This window comes from Lepidochelys kempii, chromosome 6 (genome assembly GCF_965140265.1).
Source record: "Lepidochelys kempii isolate rLepKem1 chromosome 6, rLepKem1.hap2, whole genome shotgun sequence".
Classification (NCBI taxonomy): domain Eukaryota; kingdom Metazoa; phylum Chordata; order Testudines; family Cheloniidae; genus Lepidochelys; species Lepidochelys kempii.
Window position 1 is genome coordinate 28,893,264 of NC_133261.1, and position 21,885 is coordinate 28,915,148.

At 45.4% G+C, this 21,885-nt stretch overlaps 1 protein-coding gene across 7 annotated transcripts in view; it reads right to left on the reverse strand.

Moving 5' to 3' along the window:
• OSBPL5 (oxysterol binding protein like 5) overlaps positions 1 to 21,885 on the reverse strand; it is a 221,067-nt gene that overhangs the window by 42,368 nt on the left and 156,814 nt on the right. For all 7 annotated transcript variants that reach the window (XM_073347294.1, XM_073347295.1, XM_073347291.1 and 4 more), the window contains 2 exons: positions 19,386 to 19,589; positions 10,714 to 10,798 (listed from right to left, as the gene is read on the reverse strand). In XM_073347294.1, the coding sequence (XP_073203395.1) occupies positions 10,714 to 10,798; positions 19,386 to 19,589 (289 nt within the window). The remainder of the gene's footprint in view (positions 1 to 10,713; positions 10,799 to 19,385; positions 19,590 to 21,885) is intronic.

Below are 21,885 nucleotides of genomic sequence, written 5' to 3' on the forward strand. Positions count from 1 at the left end.
TGGGTGGTTAAAGTCATTCAGTTTCTGGCCTTGCTCCTCACACCTATTTGATTGATGCCTCTAACAGTGAGCCAACAATGTATTGTTATCTGATAACTGTATATTGTTTACAAAAAAAAAAACATCACATCTTGAACGATGGAGAAGACCCTGATTTCGTTCTGCTGTTGAACATTTGAAAGCCTATGTTTTCTGTTGACTGCCTCCCATTTTGCTATAACCTTTGGGCATCTGAAAACCTGATTTGTAGCTACTAACCATTCTTTGGTGATCTAGAGATTCATAGATTCCAAGGCCAAAAGGACCATTATGATCATCTAGTCTGACTCCTGTTTAACACAGGCCATAAAATTCCCCCAAAATAATTCCTTCTGAACTAGAGATGGTCTTTAAAAAAACAAAAAAAAACAAAAAAAACAATCTTGATTTAAAAATTGCCAGTGATGGAGAATCTACCACAACCTTTGGTAAATTGCTCTAATGGTTAATTGCCCTCACGGTTAAAAATTTACACTCTATTTCCAGTGTGAATTTATCTAGCTTCAAGACACAAAGACATGATTCCTCTGCAGGTGCAGAGTTTGGACTGAAGCTGGTTAAAATCCAGGCAATTTTAAACCATTGCCAAGTCTTAACCTCTAGCAATGTGCTGTTTTGAATAGTGCTCACATGGCACAGGAAATGTAACTTACACATTTTATTTCCTCTGACACCTCTGTACCAAACTGTGAAATCTATTTGGTCTTGCAACCTCCATCTTGAATTGTAATCTTCATTGTGACCATTTCGTAGAGTAACTTCCAGTTTGGATTAGAGCAACCATTTTTATTAGGGGCTTGGCACCTAGTTGAATGTCTATGACTAAGAAGCCATCAGAGAGCAATCTACGGCCATCCAAGTTGACTATCTCAACCACCAGCCCGTCACCCTGGGACAGTGAACTCTCTTCAGATAAGCCTATCTGAAGGAAAGGGCTGGAATTTTGTAGCTGGAGCACATGGGCAAAACAGGGACAGACTGTACTTCAGAAGGGTTTGAGTGAGCAAGAGGCTATCCATTGCCACATAGCAGAACACAGGGAAGAGGGAGTATAAGCAGCTGAGGCACTAGTTTTGGGGATTAAGGGAGACAGGCTGCGGAGGCCCACATCCCAAGGAAGGATGGGAGACATAGGGCCTATGTCTTGGAGTGTGCCTTAGAGTCCAGAGTTAGGAACAGTGACCTGGCTCTACCCAGACTCAGAGCCTTAGGATATGTCTACACTACGAAATTAGGTAGATTTTATAGAAGTCGATTTTATACAGTCGATTGCGTATGTCCACACTAAGTGGCTAGCATCAACTTATGGAGTGGTGCACTGTGGGTAGCTACCCCACAGTTCCTGCAGTCTCTGCCGCCCATTGGAATTCTGGGTTACGCTCCCAATGCCTGATGGGGCAAAAACATGGTTTCGGGTTTGGGTACATGTCATCAGTTGCCTCTCCCTCCGTGAAAGCAACAGCAGACAATAGTTTCGTGCCGTTTTTCCCGTGCAGACGCCATACCACGGCAAGCATTGAGCCCGCTCAACTCACCGTCACCACGGCTGTTGTGTCCTGGGTGCTGCTGTCAGCAGACGGTGCAGTAGGACTGCTAACTGTCGTCATCCACCACTTCCGCTACAACTCTGCTCTCCTGCAGATGCCATACCACAGCAAGTATGGAGCCCGCTCAGGTCACCATCACTGCTGCTGTTGTGAGCATTGTAAACACCTTGCGCATTATCCTAGAGTCAGTGGCGGATTAATGATTTTGCCGCCCCTAGGCCCTGAAATAATTGCCACTCCACCCCCGGCCCCCCCGTCACAGCTCACCTCCGCTCCGACTCCGCCTCCTCCCTTGAGCGCGCTGCTGGGTCCTGCTTCTCCCCGCTACCTGCCAGTGCTTGTGCACAAAACAGCTTTGTGGAGGGCAGAAGAGGGAGGAACGTGGCACACTCAGGAGAGGAGGTGGGGCCGGGGAGGGGATTTGGGGAAGGAGACCAATAGGGGCAGGGAGGGGGTGGAGAAGGGAGGGGGGTTGGGGCAGGGCCAAGGGTGGAGGGCGCAAACCAGCACCAGGGGAAGCAGCTTCTGGCTGCTGCTATAAATTTTCCGCCCCTGGCCGTGGCCTTGTTGGCCTAGGCGTTAATACGCCGCTGCCTGGAGTATATGCAGAACCGGGCTAAGAGACACCAGCACGAGGAGGATTTTGATGAGGACATGGACACAGACATTCCTGAAAGCACGGGCTGTGGACATCATGGCGGCAGTGGGGCTGGTTGATACAGTGGAACGCCGATTCTGGGCCTGGCAAACAAGCACAGACTGGTGGGACCGCATAGTGTTGCGAGTATGGGATGATTCACAGTGGCTGCGAAACTTTTGCATGTGTAAGGCCACTTTCCTGGAACTCTGAGTTGCTTTCCCCAGCCCTGAAATGCAGGAATACCAAGATGAGAGCTGCCCTCACAGTTGAGAAGTGAGTGGCAATAGCCCTGTGGAAGCTTGCAACACCTGACTGCTACCTGTCAGTTGGGAATCAATTTGGAGTAGGCAAGTCTACTGTGGGGGCTGCTGTGATCCAAGTAGCCAATACAATCATTGACGTTCTGTTATTAAGAGTAGTGACTCTGGGAAATGTGCAGGTCATAGTGCATGGTTTTGCTGCAATGGGGTTCCCTAACTGTGGTAGGGTGATAGATGGAATGCATGTCCCCATCTTGGCACCGGACCACCTTGCCAACCAGTACGTAAACCGCAAGGGGTACTTCTCAATGGTGCTGCAAGCACTGGTAGATCACAAGGGACATTTCACCGACATCAGCGTGGGATGGCTGGGAAAGGTGCATGACGCTCGCATATTTAGGAACTCCGGGCTGTTAGAGCAGCCGCAAGAAGGGACTTACTTCCCAGAACACAAAAATTACTGTTGGGGATGTTGAAATGCCAATAGTTATCCTTGGGGACACAGCCTACCCCTTGCTCCCATGGCTCATGAGGCCATACACAGGCAGCCTGGACAGTATTAAGGAGCAGTTCAACTATAGGCTGAGCAAATGTAGAATGGTGGTAGAATGTGCCTTTGGACATTTAAAAGCTCGCTGGTGCTGTTTGCAGACTAGGTCAGATCTCAGCACAACCAACATTCCCATGGTTATTGCTGCTTGCTGTGCGCTCCATAATATCTGTGAGATTAAGGGGGAGACGTTTATGGTGAGGTGGGAGGTTGAGGCAAATCACCTGGCATCCAATTTTGAGCTACCAGACACCAGGGCAATTAGAAGAGCACAGCTAGGCGTGCTGCACATCAGAGAGGCTTTGAAAAACAGTTTCATGACTGGCCAGGCTACGGTGTGACTGTTGTGTGTGTTTCTCCTTGATGCAAACCCACTCCCCTTGGTTGATTTTAATTCTCTGTAACCAAATCACCTTCCCTCCCCCCTTCGAAATAAAGTAACTATTGTTTTGAAACCATGCATTCTCTCTTTATTAATTAAAAAAAAAAGTGAAATAAATGACAAGATAACCCGAGTGGGGTGGGGTGCGGGAGGAGGAAAGGACAAGGCCACATTGCTTTTTGTAGCCACACTACAAATCAAACTGTTTGAATGACAGCCTTCTGTTGCTTGGGCCATCCTCTGGAGTGGAGTGGCCAGGTGCCTGGAGCCTCCCTCACCCGCGTTCTTGGGCTTCTGGGTGAGGCGGATATGGAACTTGGGGAGGAGGTCAGGCGGTTATACAATGGATGCAGTGGGGGTCTATGCTCCTGTTGGCTTTTCTGCAGCTCCACCAGATGCTTCATCAACCCCGCATACCCTCTTCACGCTCACTTAATGCTTTCCTGGTGTCTAACACTGAATGCCTCCATGCATTAAGCTGTACCCTATCAGTGTGGGAGGACTGCATGAGCTCAGAAAACATGTCATCGCGAGTGCGTTTTTTTCACCTTGTAATCTGCTATAACCTCAGGGACAGAGATGATAGCCGGAGCATAGAAACATTTGCACCTTTGGGGGAGATTAAAAGGGAGAGTAAAATTTAAGATGATACATTTCTGAGAACAAAAGGGATACTCTTTCACAGTGAACAAGCAATTCACAGCAGACAGCACATGTGCTTTAGGTACAAGGTCGCATTTTGCCTTTTATATTGAGCACCTGCCATTATGGTGACATCACACATGGCTGGGCAACAGAATTCGGTTTCCAGGAAGCCATGGTAAGGCAGAGTGTACGTGGGGTTGGCTTCTTACACATAAGATGTGGGAATGGTTTCAAACTGCAGTGCCATCCTTTCCCATAGTAAGCAATGGGTTGGGTTTCACATATAAAAGGAGGGGCTGTGGTTTTTGGGTGGATGTGCAACACTCACCTCCCCCCACCCCACCGCATGGCTATTATCTGGGATGATCCTTGCACCCCTCCACCTGCCATGTGGCTATTCTCTGGGATGATCCCTTTTAGCCAAGAGCAAACAGCCCAGTATGAATGGAGTCCTTTTACTGTTCCCTTACAAAAATTCCCCTATTTCAACCAGATGACCAAAAATGATATCACTCTACTGAGGCTAACACAGATAGATATAGACCGAATGTTGCTTGAATTTGACCAAAACCCAGGACCGTTCGCTGCCATGCTTTGTGCTGCAATGATTCCAGAATACTTGCTACTGGCTTGCCGTGGTAAAGTGTCCTACTGTGGAGGACGAAATAAGGCAGCCCTCCCCAGAAATCTTCTGCAAAGGCTTTCAGAGTACCTTCAGGAGAGCTTCATGGAGATGTCCCTGGAGGATTCCCGCTCCATCCCCAAACATGTGAACAGACTTTTCCAGTAGCTGTACTGGCCATGAATGCATCCCAATTCTTCAGGGCAAATCAAACATTAAACACTATTGCTTTTAAACCCTGTACTGTAGTTACAAATGTGCACTCACCAGAGCTGCCTTCTCCGGCTTCAGGGTTGGGGATCCTGCCTTCGGAGGATATTGGGTCCAGGGTGATGAAAAGGTCCTGGCTGCTGGGGAGAACGGATTCACCACTTGCCTGCTGCGCATTCTCTTCCTCCACAAAATCCTCCTCCCTGTTGCTTGAGACTCCCCCCTTGCAGGTGTCCACAGACAGTGGTGGGGTATTGGTAGGGTACCCCCCTAGAATGCCATGCAGCTGATCATAGAAGCGGCATGTATGGGGGTCTGACCTGGAGCGCCCGTTTGCCTTCTTTGTCTTTCGGTAGGCTTGCCTGAGCTCCTTAACTTTCACGCAGCAATGCTGTGTGTCCCTGTTGTAGCCTCTCTCCATCATGCCCTGTGAGATTTTGGCAAATATATTGGCATTTTTTCTTTTTGCTTGGAGTTCTGCCTGCGCAGATGCTTCTCCCCATACAGCAATCAGATCCAGTGTCCCCCTTTTGGTCCATGCTGGAGCTCGTTTGCGATTCTGGGGGGACTGCATGGTCACCTGTGCTGCTGAGCTCGCCACGCTGACCAAACAGGAAATGAAATTTGAAAGTTCCTGGGGCTTTTCCTGTGTACCTGGCTAGTGCATCGGAATTCAAAGTGCTGTCCAGAGCAGTCGCATTGGAGCACTTTGGGATAGCTCCTGGAGGCCAATACCGTCGATTTGCGTCCCCACTACTCCAAACTCGACCCAGCAAGGTCAATTTTAGAGCTACTCCCCTCGCCGGGGAGGAGTACAGAAGTCGATTTTAAGAGCCCTTTAAATTGACAGAACAGGGTTGGTTGTGTGGACGCATCCATTTTAAAATCGACCTACGCGGCTAAATTCGACCTAACCCCGTAGCGTAGACCAGGGCTCAGAGACATGAAGGATCCAGTGGTTGGATCCACTTACAACAGTCCGTACAGAAAGGGGGATTGGGCCATGTTAGGACAACTTCTATCAATACACTAAAGCCACTCACAAGAAGAAATCTTCACTGTGTAGCTTATTTACATAATGGCTAGTCTCCAGAATAAAATTCCTTTACTGGAAATGTCAAGAGAAAGTCCCTATATTTGTAGACGTTGAGCCTTGTGGGCTGTTTTGACCTTCCAGAGGCCTCCAAATACAACCGTATGTGACAAAACAAGACAGTCAACAGATTGCTACTGGACTTTATGGAATGTGAAATTTACTGTGGATTAGTGGCACTTCCATGGGCTGTCCATAAGCTAGGGCCCTAAATCCTATCAACAGTCTGTCACAGATGGTGCAGCAGAAAAATGTATTCTGAAATTGTAAGAGGAAAAATAGGACACCAAGCTGCTGATTGTGATATAGATGAATGTCTGGACTGTTCGCTAAACCTATCATGTAACTCAATACTCTAGAAAATAGTAATTCCTCATGAATTGCCATTAACATTACCAAATGTTCTCACTAGTTATTAGCATGAGAGGATGTGTTGAGAAGGACGTGATCAAGGCTGCAAGGAGACTGATTCATGATCCATGAATACACTGTAAACATATACTAACATTATGCAATGGGAAAGAGGCTATCTGGGTCTATTCATATCCCTAGCTCATTTTGCTCTCTCCAGTCTTCTTGACTGGCTTTTATCTGTAGTTGTCCAATGCATTAAACAAAAACTGTTTGTATGCAAGTGTCTCCTAAACCCCCTTATTTGCCTGGTCTTTTCTTACCTTCAGTTCATACCCCTTTATATTTTAATCTGTCACCATTTGACCACTGTCCTGTAGCTTACAATGACTTAAGCACAATCCTCCTTGCCCCTTTTTAAACTCAATCCATATTGAAATGAACATTTCTCTACTGTACAAGGCACAAGTCCCTACTTTGTCTGCCCCATTTTATTCAGGACTCTCTCCAGGCAACCGTTCCCTTCCTCTGTGACACTGACTGTACCAGTTTCATGTCATCTGCCAATGTGAATGCAGTGTTGTGTATTACATTTTCCAAATTATCAATACAGAGTATGGATCTTAACAGCGATGCCTTTGGCTATTTATATATCTCCTTCTCAATCCTTATCCATTTATCACTATTCACTGACTTCAGCTGCCAAGCCAATATTTTATCCAATAGAAATTTCCACAATCAGTACCCTACTCATAATGTTTCATGCTAACATCTTTTGGTGTGATATTGCATCAAAAGCCTTCACAAAGGCCAATAACACACAGATTATGCCTGTAGCTTCACCTCTGTCAACTCTCATTGACACCTCCTTGTAGAAGTTGATGAAATTTGTTAGGCATGACTTCCCTTCTCCAAATCTGTGCTGACTGCCCTTCATTATTCTTGTAGCCGTACAAGAGCATTCTCATCTTTCATCCTTAATCACTGTTTCTAGACTCTCTGAATGGAGATGTCATATTTCAGGTCTCTGGGTTCTTGCTTTTTCCCTTTTTTAGAGGTAAGAGATCACATTAGTTTTTCTCTAGGTCATATGCACCTGTTACAAGTGAAGAGGCAAAAATCTCAGGTACTAACTGTGATTTCACCTGAATGGTGTAGATCTGCTTCCTAAGGGTCCTTACTTAGTTTTGAACTTAAAGATATGCTACAATAACCCACTACTTTAATCCCTTGGTTATCACAAATTCATAATAATTCATTTGGCAGAAAGCTTAGAAAGGATTCTAAACACTGAAAACCCATCAGGGAGGGGGATTCTGGCCCTTTTATCCCTCTGGCATACAATATATCAGAGCATATTGTGGGTGTGCCAGAGGAATAGGGCACAACTGGAGCAGTGCTTTAGTCTAGAGATTCCCAACTTCTCGGAGGCCACAACTAGATGGTGTAGGTTAGAGCATCCCTGAGTCTGCTCTAACTTACACAAGTATCCCACAGCAGCCCTAGGGATAAGGGGAACATAAAGATGGCATGCAGCCATCACCCTTTGCCATCTTGGACCTAAAATTGTAGTCAGATGTGGAAAAGCTTTTTCCAGTTTGAAGTCTTCTTTTAGAAGAATACTAAAATGCTAAGAGGTAGTGCCCTGTTAAACACCAATTTTCCTTTAAAAACAAGCACACACCACAGAGACCACACTGCTCACATTGCATATCTTCAAATTAAGTTAATGGAATGGCAAGTAACATTGATCTCTAAGGACATAGCAGCTTTTAAGGCTTGGATAGATAGTAATTGAAGTCATTCCATTGCCTCAAAAGCCTGAGGAATAGTTCTGTTTGTTTCTCTATCAGATGGGCTGACTGAGATTTGAAATTCAGATATGCTTGCCAAAAAATATAAATAAGCTTTAAAAAAGGGTGTGTGTATTATAATCAACATACCTGTTTCTACATAGGAGATATTTAGAGTGAGGTGGCATTCTGTATTTCTTTCCACAAATAAGATGAGTGGTAAAATTCAGGGGGTGGGGGGAAGAGGGAAGGGACAAGGGAGGAATAACCATATTCAAATTAAAACCTGCACTCTTTTGGCTTTCCACTTAATTTCACTGCAGTGAACATGCACTTCTTCCATCAAAAATGCCTTTCCCCCCCACCATGAATAACTCTCTTTGCCCAATGGAAGAAAGGGCAGCAGGCACAGACCCAAAGGGAAAACAAAAGAAATAAACCAGATGTCTGGAATGCCTTCTCTTAGATTTGCTGGTGCGCTTAACCATGTTCCAAGTGCACCACCAGAAATGCATTCAGCAGCCCCAGTGTTTCATTTCACACCTATCGGGCTGGGAGAAACTTAACTGAAACAAACCTTTAGCCAAAGGACTGTTGATCTGAAGGCCACTGAAATAAATGAAAGGCATTTTATTCTTCCATTGGGCAAAGGGAGTTATTCATGGTGGGGAGAAAGGCATTTTTGATGGGAAGAAAGTTGCACCTCCATTTACTTAAGTAGATTTAAAATCAAGCCCAAGGTGCATGGATGGCCACTTAGGTGCCCCTTTGGGGCAGGCAGAAAATGTCTACAAGGAGCAGTAGAGGTTAATTTGATATGGCCAAGAATTACAGTACTTTGAAGGTCAACTGGAATGAAAACATGTTTTTAATCTTCTTATCTACTTACGAACCACTGCTTTTCTGTAGTCATTACAGAGTTAGAGAGATTTCCACATAGCAAGCTGGCATGTTTATCACACATTGACCTACATACACCTCCCTTAGTTTCGTGGATTCTAGAAGAAAGGCAGATGTGGTCCATTGGCGACTATTTGTGCTGACTGTATTTCTATCCCTGCAACAGTAACTTAGGGGGAAGGATGGGTGGAAAGACCTCTCCCCACCAACATATTTTCTTCTTTGGGCCCCTGCCTAAAGGAGGATCCAGGTGGATGCCCTACATATTCCCCCGTCTTATTTCAAGGACTATCTATAGAAAGAATGAATGAGTGTGAGACCAAGTTTTCTGGACTCAGGAAATTGAGTATTTGGAGCATAGCCCCATGAAATCAACACATGCTTCCTTCTCAAAGCTCCAGTGAAAGCGGCAAATATCTTGAAATTTCTCATCTTAGGCAGGGGATAATCCCTTCCTGATCCAAAATTTGGTGTTCACCTCCCTTCCATCTTCTACATGTCTGTTGACTCCGCACTTTTCCCTCCATCTGCAAGAGTGTATCTTGTTCCCAGACACACGGCCAATCAGTCCAGAAAGGTGGCCATTGAGTGATCCACCATCACCCAGCAGTATGTGGAGCATGTCTGTGACCCACCTGAGCTCTGGTGGCCCTTGGTGTGAAACCCTCAGATTCACACAGTCTGCCTGGATTTCCTAAACAACATAGTATCCGTGTGCTTCCAGGTTGGCCAGCTGCGGTAGATTGTTCATGTAGGGTGGGATTTTCAAAGGTGAAAGTCAATGAGAGTTGAGCATTTAATTCCCTTAAGCATCTTTGAAAACCCTAAGCATAGTTCTCAGCAGCATCTAGACAGGAGGAAGTTGCACCTTCAGTCAAGTCACAATGTAGCGTACAAACCTTTTACAGGTTTGTAATTTTGTTGTAGTACATACATCTCTCCACCTTCTATTCGGGGAAGTAAAGATGACGCATCCACGATATCATGATACATAATGCTAGTAACTCAAATAAATCTGTATTTTGTCACTGTGTGTGTCGATACAGATGGATTTATATATAAGCAAATATTTTTAATTATATGACTTGGTACAAAACAAAATTTGGAAGACATATGCCTAGAAGAAGAATAAATGCACACATGAATTAGAGTTCGAGCTGGATCCCTCACTGAATCAGTCATGTGAAATCTATTTTGCTTTCTTTAAATGTTGGAGAAGCAATTATTTATATTAGAGTAGAACCTATAAAGCCCAGATGGTGTGAAGTGCATAATACAACAGGGCACCAAAACACACAATAAACGAGTGCCTCTGCTCTAGAAAGCTTACAACCTACACAGACAAGAATAGGAAAAAAAGTATTATCCCCATTTTAACAGAGGCACAGAGAGTAAATGACTTGCCTGAAGTCACATGGAGAGTCTATGGCAGAACCAGGAATTTTACCCACGTCCCATCCCCTGCTCTGCTGAGTCCAAACCAAGTGTCTAAGCCATAAAACCATAGCCACATAAATCCTTCCCCCTATGCATTCCCAACCTTTATTTTCCTAAATAGGAAAAAGACACCAGAGAAGGCACTCTTGAGCTCCCAGGATCAAACTCTTATTTTGGATTCATGACGAACATTCCTATCTGTGGAAAAGAAGTGGAGAGAGAGGAGAGGCAGACCAGAACTCACCATCTGATTCCGAGGCTGCTCTGAAGATCAAGTAGCTGCTGGGAAGAGGCTGAGTGATGGAACCAACATTCTCTCCCTTTGGGCCCTAGAGTCACACAAACAAGAAAAAGGTAAGGCAAAAAGGAGGCTGTAACAGTTCTGTGAATTTTTCCCTTTCATGGGCCAAGTGTATTTGTGAGGGGGAAGAAGAGGAACAGATGGAGTAATTTAGAGAGATCCATTAGTAACCAGGATATTCCAGCCACTGCTCCAAAGTAGTAATAAGACGTTGACGCAAGTCTGGCTCAGCCCAAAGACCGATTTATTGTCAGTACCTCTAGCAATGTAGAAGTATACCCCCAGAACTGAAGAGTTTTGCTCCTTTAGCTTGTGAACAAGCCTACAGAGAAATGGAAAAGAAAAACGTGCAATTACTGCGTCTCTTACACAAGACTTTTCAGCACAGCGCTCGCTGCTGAGTCCATCTGCAGTATTGCAACACCAGTGGCAAAAAGCCTCAGCTTTCCTCCATCGCTGGAAGAACAGCAGGGGACACTCACACCTCAGATGGTGGCATCAGCCTTTCCAGCAGGCTGGTGCCATGAAAGCCGGTTTGCTCTTAAATTATTCAGTTAGTCCTGCTAAAGCTAATGTAAATCACTGTGTGTTGTCCCGTCCTGCTGTTGGCTTCCGAGTGCCTTGCATCTCTCTTTCTGCCAGTGTTAGAGGTGGATAAGCTTGGAAGTCAGCAGATGGGGATTGGAGTGGCCCAGTGCAGGCTCCTAACCTGGATCCTTCACTGGCTTCGTGTGGCTGACTGAGGGATAAATTCTGGGGCATTTCAGTGGCAGCTTTTCTGAAAGGCCACAACTGAAAGAAGGAAGAAAAAGAGAAGGATATGGTGCTTTGAAAGGTGAGCTAGGAGAGGGCATGAAGGCTTCACTGTAACTAGGTGTTCTGTAGTGCAATCTCTTTCCCTTTGCCCCATCTCTCTCTCTAGAAACACCTACCTCATGGGTTCTAAGCAGAGAATTACTTCAAGGACACAGAGGAAGGTTGTTTTTTTTGTTTGTTTTTTTTTTTACTTTGCAGTCTGCAGCTAGGAGGCAGACACTGACCCTCCTTGGGAAGGAGCATAAAAAATTCTCACAAAGGCAGACTCCAGCTAAGGTTTCCTTGGTACAAAGGGAAGAGTACATTCGCTATTACACCCCTTCAGGGGAGTGTGCATTCTCTCATCCGTGATGTACATTTAAAGGCAACAGCTATGCCTGATTGATGCACAGGTGTACAAGGGGTTGGGTTGGAGGCTACCTCTGCCCTCCACCTATATGCAGCAGGACACAACCTGGCTATGGACAAGGGGGAGCCTCTTGCCTCCTGGTTTTCTATTTCCAAAGTGACACCCTTAGTCCTCTGTTCCCTCCCTTCCCCACCAATGCACTGCAGGATAAATCACATTGCAAAGAAACAACATAAGCAGAATTTCCTTTGAGAACAAGGATGATAAATAAATTAGTCACTGTGTAGTAGGAGACATCACTGACTTCTGCACTTATTTATTCCACCTGCAGTTGGCCTAAAACAGATCTCTCCAAGGCCCCATTCAAAGTTGTATCTTTAATTGATAGAAAGCTGTGAACACAGCATTTGAAAAATGTTTTAGCACATGGATGTAAGGTAGCTTTTTCCATCTCTGCAGGCATCTCCTGCCTGACGTAAGGCTTCATATCTCCATATCCATATCCCATCCTCTCTAACAAACTGTTTTCTGTTTTCTCTGTGCACCATACTGCACCAATTTTTATCCCCAAAATTATAATTCATGCAGTGGGTGGGGAGGATCTGACTTTTTTCAGTGAGTTAAGAGGGACCCCCTGAGCCCCAACTCATACTAGAATTCTCCATCATTGCCTGCTACTCTCAATTGCTCCTGTGAATGAATGTCTGGCAGATGGATTGTGCAAAGTTACCTGTATTTTTTTTAAGCTGTTTGTAGGGCTGGGAATGGGAAGAAGGGCAAGTCAGAAGATGGAAGACATCTTGATATGGACACGGATTTGACAACATGTCCAGTAGTTTGCATTCATTCTCTCTGACCCAATTTCTAATCCCTGGGGTTTCCAGGCTCTGCAGAGGCTTCATTTACTGTCTTCCTCTGCCAGGGAAATGACAGGTCTTTATTACTCATCAAAACAGGGAGCACCAAGAAACACTCCTTTCACGAGGTGCTTGAGATTTAGAAACCAAAAACATCTGTATGGCGATTTGATATGCAGGACTGGCAAAGTTGGGATTTGATAAGTGATCCGCAGCCCAGCCCCTCAAGACATTACTACTGACATTGATGCAATCAGGCAGCATTCCTTGTGACATTTTTCCTTTCAGGAGCTTTCAGCTGAATGAGACTTTGGAGAATTGTTGATAACACCATAGTATGGATTTTCGATGCACAGATTGAAGCCTGCCTTATAGGGGGAAGCCCATGAACAGATGGTGCAGATCCAGGGTACTGACATTTAAAAGAAGAGTAGATGGCACAACGTTTCAAGAGACTTTTGTGCAAGTGGAAAAATATTACAGTGACCAAATAATGGTCTGTCAGACAGATTTAGTAGTCACACACGGGTAAAAGGATCATGACATTGAGACCACTCTTAACCACCCCCCCCTTAACAATTCTACAGAGTAAGTGAAGTTTCCTATCTGTAAAATAGGGATAACAATCCTTCCTTTCTCCCACCTTTTTTCTGTCTTGCCTATTTAGACTGTAAGCACATCAGAGCAATGACTGTCTCTTACCATTAATGTACAATGCCTCGCACAATGGGCCCCAATCTCAGTGGCAGCCTCTAGATGCTACTGTAATACAATTAATACAGGGAAGTCTTTGGGTCACTCATCTTCAGGGCAGTGAAGGGCATCACCCGAAAAGGATACGTTTGTGGTTCTAAAAAAGGATTGGATTTACGTTACCATGTCAGAGAGTAAGGACTCTGGAAGAATTATGAAAACCAAAAAAAGTAGTTAGTCGATGCATACGCGGAAGCTACAGCCATTCAGTATGTCGTTTTTAATTTTACTTTTGCTTTTATCACCAAAGACAGGCATTAAAAATACGATAGAGAGGTATCATCCACGTGGATGAAAATGAGCAAAACAAGTTTGGGCTGGAGATTAGAAAAGCGTGCCTAACGGAATGATCTAAACGATAGGAGCAGATGGTAAAAGTTTCCCAAGGAATGTGATAGATGCGCCATCACTTCAGTTACTTTAAAAATAAAATCTAAAGGGGGGGGGCCGTTCAAAACAATGGGTGTATTTCTTATTTTATTGATTGATTTCAATTTCACAGGTACCTACACTGGATTATTTGCTGCCATCGATAGGTGCCCGAGTAACTGAAACAAACAAACATTCCCACACTGTGTTGTTCATCCAGTTAAGTCAAATGAAAAAAATCTAAAAGTGTTTCAGGACAATAGGATGATCCAATACATTACCACAAATCTAACCACCTGACTGCTATACAGTGCATCCGTACACAGCCCCAAAATAATCACCATACTGGCATTATTTGGTACTCTGCCGTAGCCTGAGCAGGCACAGACCCAAACTACACTCCCATTATAAAGTGGTTTGAAGATACTGCCAGAATCATGCGGGGAAGGTCTCTAAGTCACTGCTTGTGGTGTAGAGAGAGAACTTAAGATCTCAGCGCTGTTAATTTAGCACCTGTCAAAAGCATGAGAACAGATTGGGCATTTTTATTTCGTTATGAAGCAGGAATGATCACATCCTAGACGAAAAGCAACTAACTTTAGAGAAGCTATTTATGTTCACAAGCATAGTGAGCCACATAAAATGAAGCGAACTCTCTATCCAGGCAAATGATTCTAATTTACAGTGTGGAAGCCAGTCATTTTTATCAAAAAGCATTTAATGCAAATCAGCTGGTGCTCTTTAAGTATGGGTTACACGGACATTTAGAAGGTGCATGCCCTAACAATATTATTGAAGTTACTAAATTCAGCGGTCTTTCACCCTAAATACACTGGTAATCAATTGACAGGCACCTCAGAGTTTGAGATTCTGTTTTAGTTTAAATTAAATGATAGCCCATTAAACTGAGTTGATGAACGCGACTGTAAATGCTAGTCTAGACAGCTCCACAAACATTTGTTCTAGGGCTTACGGCTGAGCCCTGGGGTAACCACAAATATCTGTGTCGTTTAACAAATGTTAGTGGAGCATCCAGACTAGCATTGACAATTGTGTTAACTGGCAAACGATTAACTAGAGTTAAAACCCAATCACAAATTCTAGTCTAGACAATCCCTACGTTTCAGGATCCGTCATCTTGTTTTAACAGGCAGTGGGAATTCTTGGCCACATCTTGGTTCCAGTATTATAGGTAATAATTTTAACTTGTGCTGGAACAAAGAACCCATCTATAATTCATGAGAAGTGGGCTCTCTTTGCACCATTAGACAAAACCAATTTACACTAGCAAATGCTCCCCTGGTTGCCTTACAACAGAGGTGGGCAAACTACGGCCTGCGGTCCACATCCAGCCTGCGGGACCATCCTGCCCGGTCCCTGAGCTCCTGGCCTGGGAGGCTCGCGCACGGCCCCTCCCCTGCTGTCCGCCCCTCCCCCACAGCCACGCCGCTGCGCGGGAAGTGCTCTGGGCGAAGGGGGTGCGTGCTCATACAGGGCAGCATGTCTGGCTCCAGCGCGGCTCCCAGACATGCTGCTCTGAGCAGCACGGTAAGGGGGCTGGGAGTCCTGGGGGGCAGTCAGGGAGCTGTTGGATATGGGGTGGGGGGCAGTCAGGGGACAGGGAGTGGGGCGAGGTAGATAGGGGATCGAGTCCCAGGGGGCGGTGGTCCTGGGAGGGAGTGGTCCAGGGACAAGGAGTGGGGGCAGGGTTGGATGGATGGGGTGTTCTGAGGGGGGCGGGAAGTAGGAGGGGGCAGATAGGGGGCAGGGGCCAGGCAGTTTGGGGAGGCACAGCCTTCCCTACCTGGCCCTCCATACAGTTTCGCACCTCGATGTGGCCCTCGGGCCAAAAAGTTTGCCCACCCCTGCCTTAAAAGTATGCAGTGAAGTGACACAAAATAAAAAACAGTATTTCTGGCAGCTTCAGCATTTGACTGCTGTCAGAGTGCAAACAGCTCCTTTGACATCAAGCAGTTCATTAGAGGTGGCCTTTTGCTGCTCTCTTGGTGTTCATCTTGTGGCCCAAAGTGGCTGTCACACACAGCAATCCAACCTGGGGGGTTCCTAATACACAGTTCAAATGCAGCATCCCTAATATCCAGCTCAAGATATCCAAATGAACTACTCTGACTTTAAAACCCAAATCTCTCATGATTTTCTTGTTTTCCATAACAGCGTTCAGGAAAATCCTTCCACTTTTTAATATACAGAATATAATATATGTATTTTATATGACTCCTTTCTGTTGGGTCAGTCTTGCTGAAGGAAAAAGCATTCTGACACCACAAGATGCTTCCAATTGCAAAACCGTACTACTTTCTAATCCAGAGGCGGGCAAACTACGGCCCGCGGGACCCTCCTGCCTGGCCCCTGAGCTCCTGGCCCGGGAGGCTTGCCCCCCACCCCTCCCCTGCTGGCCCCCCCGTCCCCCCGCAGCCTCAGCGCGCGGCGCCCCCGGCACAACGCTGTGGGTGGCCGGGCAGCACAGTTGCAGAGCCGCGGCCTGACCAGGGGCGGCTGTACTCCCATCAGCCACCAGTGTTCCAGGCAGCGCAGGAAGGGGGCAGGGAGCGGGGGCGGGGGGTTGGATAGAGGGCAGGGGAGTTGGGGGTGGTGGTCAGGGGTGTGGATAGGCGTCAGGATGGTCAGAGAGCAGGGAACAAGGGGGTTGGATGGGGCAGGGGTTCCAGGGCGGGGGCAGTCAGGAAGGAGAGGGGGGGTTGAATGGGGTGGCGGGGGCAGTCAGGGGACAGGGAGAAGGGGTGGTTGGATGGGGCAGAGGTTCCAGGGGGCAAGTCAGGAGTGGTGGGTCCAGGGGTGGTCAGGGGACAGGTGGTGGTGGATGGGGTACGAGTCCCGGGGATGCGGGGGCTGTCAGGGGACGGGGGGGTTGGATGGGGCAGGAGTCCCAGGGAAGCCGTTGGGGGTGAGAAGCTGAGGGGGGGTGAGAAGCTGGAGGGGAGGGTGGATAGGGGGCAGGGGCTGGGCCATGCCTGGCTGTTTGGGGAGACACAGCCTCCGCTCACCAGCCCTCCATACAATTTTGGAAACCCAATGTGGCCCTCAGGCCAAAAAGTTTGCCTGCCCTGTTCAATTTGTTCTTTCTCACTGCACTTTTCAGATGAATTCAGTTGACCTCTGTCTGCTCACAAGGAACTGTTGTGGTGATGGACAGCAAATAAATGACAGCTTTCTTGGATGCAGGACATGAACCAGATGAACAGAAACTTGAAGGCTGAACAAAAGCCAAGTGGTAGGTGAACTACAATGCCTCATACACCTTTGGCACAAGACCGTATAGTGCAAAGAAAAAAGAGTCAAGACATAGACTGAGGCTAGGCTAAAAACCTTGTGAGGAAACAATAGCTCTTACTCTTTGTTGCTGAGGTCCATTTAATTTTCTACCACTAGCTGGATTCAGTTTAGCAGAACTTTATCTTACAAATAGTTCCTTTGACTTCAAAGTGACTACCCATGAAGCACAGTGAGTAAGGTTGTCAGAATCTGGCCTCATACATCTGCTCTCCCATTTTTGCCAGACCCTTTGGTGCCAGAGTAATGAATGCCATCAGCCCTGGTACATGAATCCTTCCAGGCATCTCTGCTATGCTGGCCTCCCTGCAGTAACATCATAATCAGCAATGCCTTGTTTAGACTGGTAATATTTCTTAGGGAATTTATATCTGCAATAACTCTGTACAGATGCTATTTTTAATAGTGGAACAGAGTCAGAGTAGCTAAGAGCTTTTTCTTCAGGGCATCAGACAGATGTTACGGTCTGTAAGGAGTGGGGGCATCCTCCTTAATCACAGCTAATGGCAAATGCTGTTTCATCCCACCTTAGAGAAATAAATATATTTCTTTAAAACTTTGGGTGAGTTATTGATATCATAAGTTTCCAGAAATGCCACTCTGCATATCACTCTGATGCCTAAAACGTCTGCACAGTCAGCGAGAAGTGATGGAAACAGCTATATGCATGGTTAAGAGCTCTTTTTGTTCAGAATATCACCAGGCTGAATCATCACTGAGTTTTGCAGTCTGCTACTGTCCAATTGTCAGTGAGTTTCACGTAATGAATTATACCTTTGTGGTGTAAGTAAGGCATGCATCTATTCTAAGTCAAGAGTCATAGATCATATAGATATCACATGTAACTCAACCAATCACCACCTTTATTCTACAGCTAATTTGCACGCGACAATTTCATTGGTTATATGAGGGAGGCTGAACAGATGGTGGATTACTTGGCCCAAAACTGACACTCACATAAAAACACAAGTGTCCCAGTACAAACCGTCTTAAACATAAATCAACACAACCAGCACACACAATAACCGCAAACACACAGATCCCCTCACCATAGCATATATCCCACATTCACCACCCACACAAGTCTCCCAACACAACCCCCGCATAATAACCCTAAATATCACTCTGAAGCCTAGAATATCTGCTGCGTCAACCTGAAGTGACGGGAAGAGCAATGAGAATGGATGAGAGCTCTTTTTGCTTAGAATATCAGCAGGTTCAGTCATCACTGGTATTCCCAGTCTGCTACCATCCAGTTTTTAAGTTCTCAGCCATTTTTGGCTCTCAGCCTCCCCATGACTTTATGAATTATACCCGTGTGACAGCACAGCCTTTCAGCTACTAGTTAAAAAATATAAACTGCAGGATCTGTATCTTTCAGATGGGTGGAATCAATTATTGGTACTATAGTGGCACCTAGAAGCCCCAACGGAGATCAAGATTCCGTTGTGCTAGGCACTGTACACTGTCCCAAACAGCTTACAGTTACAACAGACAAGAGAGACTAAGGATAGGAGAAAGGAAGTATCGTTAACCCCATTTTACAGGTGAGGAACTGAGGCACAGAGGGATTAAAGTCACACAAAAGAAGTTTGTGGAAGAGCCAGGTTTTGAACACAGATCTCTCCAGGCCCAGTCCAATGCTGTAACCGCAAGACCAGACTTCCTCTCAATCACAGAACATTAGAGCTGGAAAAGACCAGATCATCCATTTCACCTCGCTTTGCCAGGGCAGATTGTCTCTTGTTCTGCACTGTACAGCACTTTAAATTCTACCTAACCCTCCCACATTCAGCAGATTATTCCACAGTCTAACACATCTGACTGTCAAAGAGCTTTTCCCTGTATTCAGACAATCTTTCCTCCTTTCTTTAATTTCAGTCACGTATCTATGCACCATAAATTACACTTATATAGCCCACCTCAATAGCTCCACATTCTTTTGATCTGGTATTAAAATCAAATTTAATCTAATCAAGTCCCTAATTTGCCTTAAATAACGTAATCTGTTTTACTAGGACAAGACAAAGCTGCCCTTCCAGTCTGCTGGGAACCCTGCTTCCCCTCCCCAAGCATATCCCCCTCTGCCTCAGAGAATTTGTTGGTTTTTTTTTTTGGGGGGGGGGAGGGGGAGTTGTTCATCTCAGCACGATTGTTACCTTCACAGCCCAGATGGACTGATCCAAAGGGTGGAAGAGTTTAAAACAGAAGCCATCCTTTTTGGAGGGTCTCTCAATCAGCTCACAGGAATGGAGCAGGATGGTGCCCACCCACTGACCGATCTTTGGTGTTTTATAAATCAGCAGCACTCCTGGTTTCAGAACACACCACAGCTTGGTCCAGCTTTTCAGGGTCCCACGGATCTGGGAGGGAAATAAGCAGAGATAGTTCGGGGTTGTTTTTTTTAAAATTCTTAAATAAAGTATTTTAATCCAGTACAACGTGTTCAGCATGTGCCTCTCTCTCAAAGACAGATTTTGATGCCTTTATTTATGCTGCCTAGCACTGTACTCCTTTCGTAGTCTCGTCAACTTCAGTAGGCGTATTCATGGAAGAAGATATTCCACATGAGTCAGGATATCAGAATCTAGCCCTTACCATTTTGTGAGTTCACAGCCCCCTTTTATTACACACAGACAGACACTTATTTTTTAGTTGTTGACCACATGAGAATGATTTGGGGACAATGCTGATGGACATTTCAATTCGGCCAGTAAGTATTTAAAAGGTTATGTCTAGGCTAAGTGGCCTTAGAAGTTACTGTAAAGATCCGCTGTGGGAAACCACAATTAATAAGTTTAATCAAATATCCTCATTTTGTGAAGCACCTTTTCTGACTGGTTTACTTTTTGGTCATGCTCAATGCAAATTCTATCTCGTAGGCAACACATGAAGTCGGATAGCATACATTGCAGGTCAACGGATTCGGCTTTAGCCATTTTGAGGGTAAAAGAGTGTCCCAGTAAAGTGAGACTTAGCTCTTCTTGCTCAACACCACACATGGGCTGAACCTCAATATGTAACCCTTTTGTTGGGGTTGCTGCTGTGAGAATACATAATAAATGGCTTGCTGTGGAGCTGAAGTTGTTTTAACAGCTTCGAACTCCTCAGGACAAAACTTTTTGCACATGAAGACAAATAATAAAATAAATCCTAAATGTTGTACAAAGACATTATTAATTTTAGTTCTCTAGCAGACTATGCTGTCTCCAGTCACCTAGAATCCACTGCTGATCACGAACAGCAGCGTTCACATTTGTAACAAATATAAATAAATCCTATTGTCTCGAAGTCCATAATTTAAAAACAACAACAATTTTGTTTTGTAAGTGTCTGAAACGGGGGGTTTATCATGGAAAGGGCACTGCAAACTGTAGTTAAGGGTCAGTTGTTGTTATAGCTGTGCTGGCCGCAGAACACAAGAGAGACAAGGTGGGTTAAGTAATATCTTTTATCGGATGGAAGATGGTCACCTACAGTGACAGGAATCAATGTTCCTATGATAAATCAGCAACGCTACACAAACATGGACGTATTTGCTAGTCTCCCCCATCCACATCCCACAATTTCAATCAAATATTTGTTCTGTGGTGTATAAGTTTCAGGGCACAGTGATAAATTGTCAATATTCATATATCTTTGGACAAGGAGCAATTACATTAGTCAACTGGTCCAAAGTTTGTTCTGTATCAAACGAAAATCAAAAGCTTAACTGCTACAAACTTCAAACATCAATGAAACATCTTGTATCTGTCTGCTTAAAGGCAACTGCCATATTTCTTCCTTGTGCAGTGAGTTAACAAAGTTTCTTTGCAAGGAGAACAAAAGGGTGGGGAAAAGACCTGCAAGTCTTTCCAAGATGGCTGCTGAGACCTGGTTCCCGTTTCATTCTTCTCACTTTGCCAAGTGACCCCAGGCTATGTGACTTACAGCATTAGTAGCATATAGCTTCAAGAAATGGAATCACTAGACAAGATTAAGCAGGGTATTCCCTATTCTCACAACATTCGACTTTCCCTCAGACCCCCAAAACAGAAAAAGATGAGCACTGGGGACACGACAATCTCCAAGGCAGAAGCCTGGGATGGAAGACTGAGAGGGGAAAGGTGCTGAGACTTCCACTCATCTCTTCATTCTGAGATGCCACATACTCCCACTTCAGTTCCACAGAGATTGTAAAATGACTTTACTGATAACTGTCAGGAGATGCAGCAGGAGCCATGTATATTCTCCTTGACCTTCTCATCTGAAAGGTAAATGCAGTTTTTCCCCAACTCCCAAAGGGGAAGGAGACTGGCATCCAGCAACAATGGGAGGCAGACATTTTGGGAAGGAGAGTGGAGGGAGAAACACAGTGGGGAACTCAGCAGCATCACAGGAACAAGAAGGTCAGACAAAACCCAGCCTTTTGGTAAAGTAACTCTTAGAAATCCGTAGGCAGAAGAAAAATTATATTTCTCACACACACACACACACACACACACACACACACGTGGAGAGGGGATTACAGGAATCAGTTGTGCACTGAACAGAGCTGGCTTCTAGGTTCTGGCCAACAAACAAAGCTCGGGCAGGCAGGGTGCAAATGAGCATTCAGCTAAGGCTGGTTGTTACATGAGCCACTAAGTATGGACAGACCACAATGGCCAAGGCAGGGAG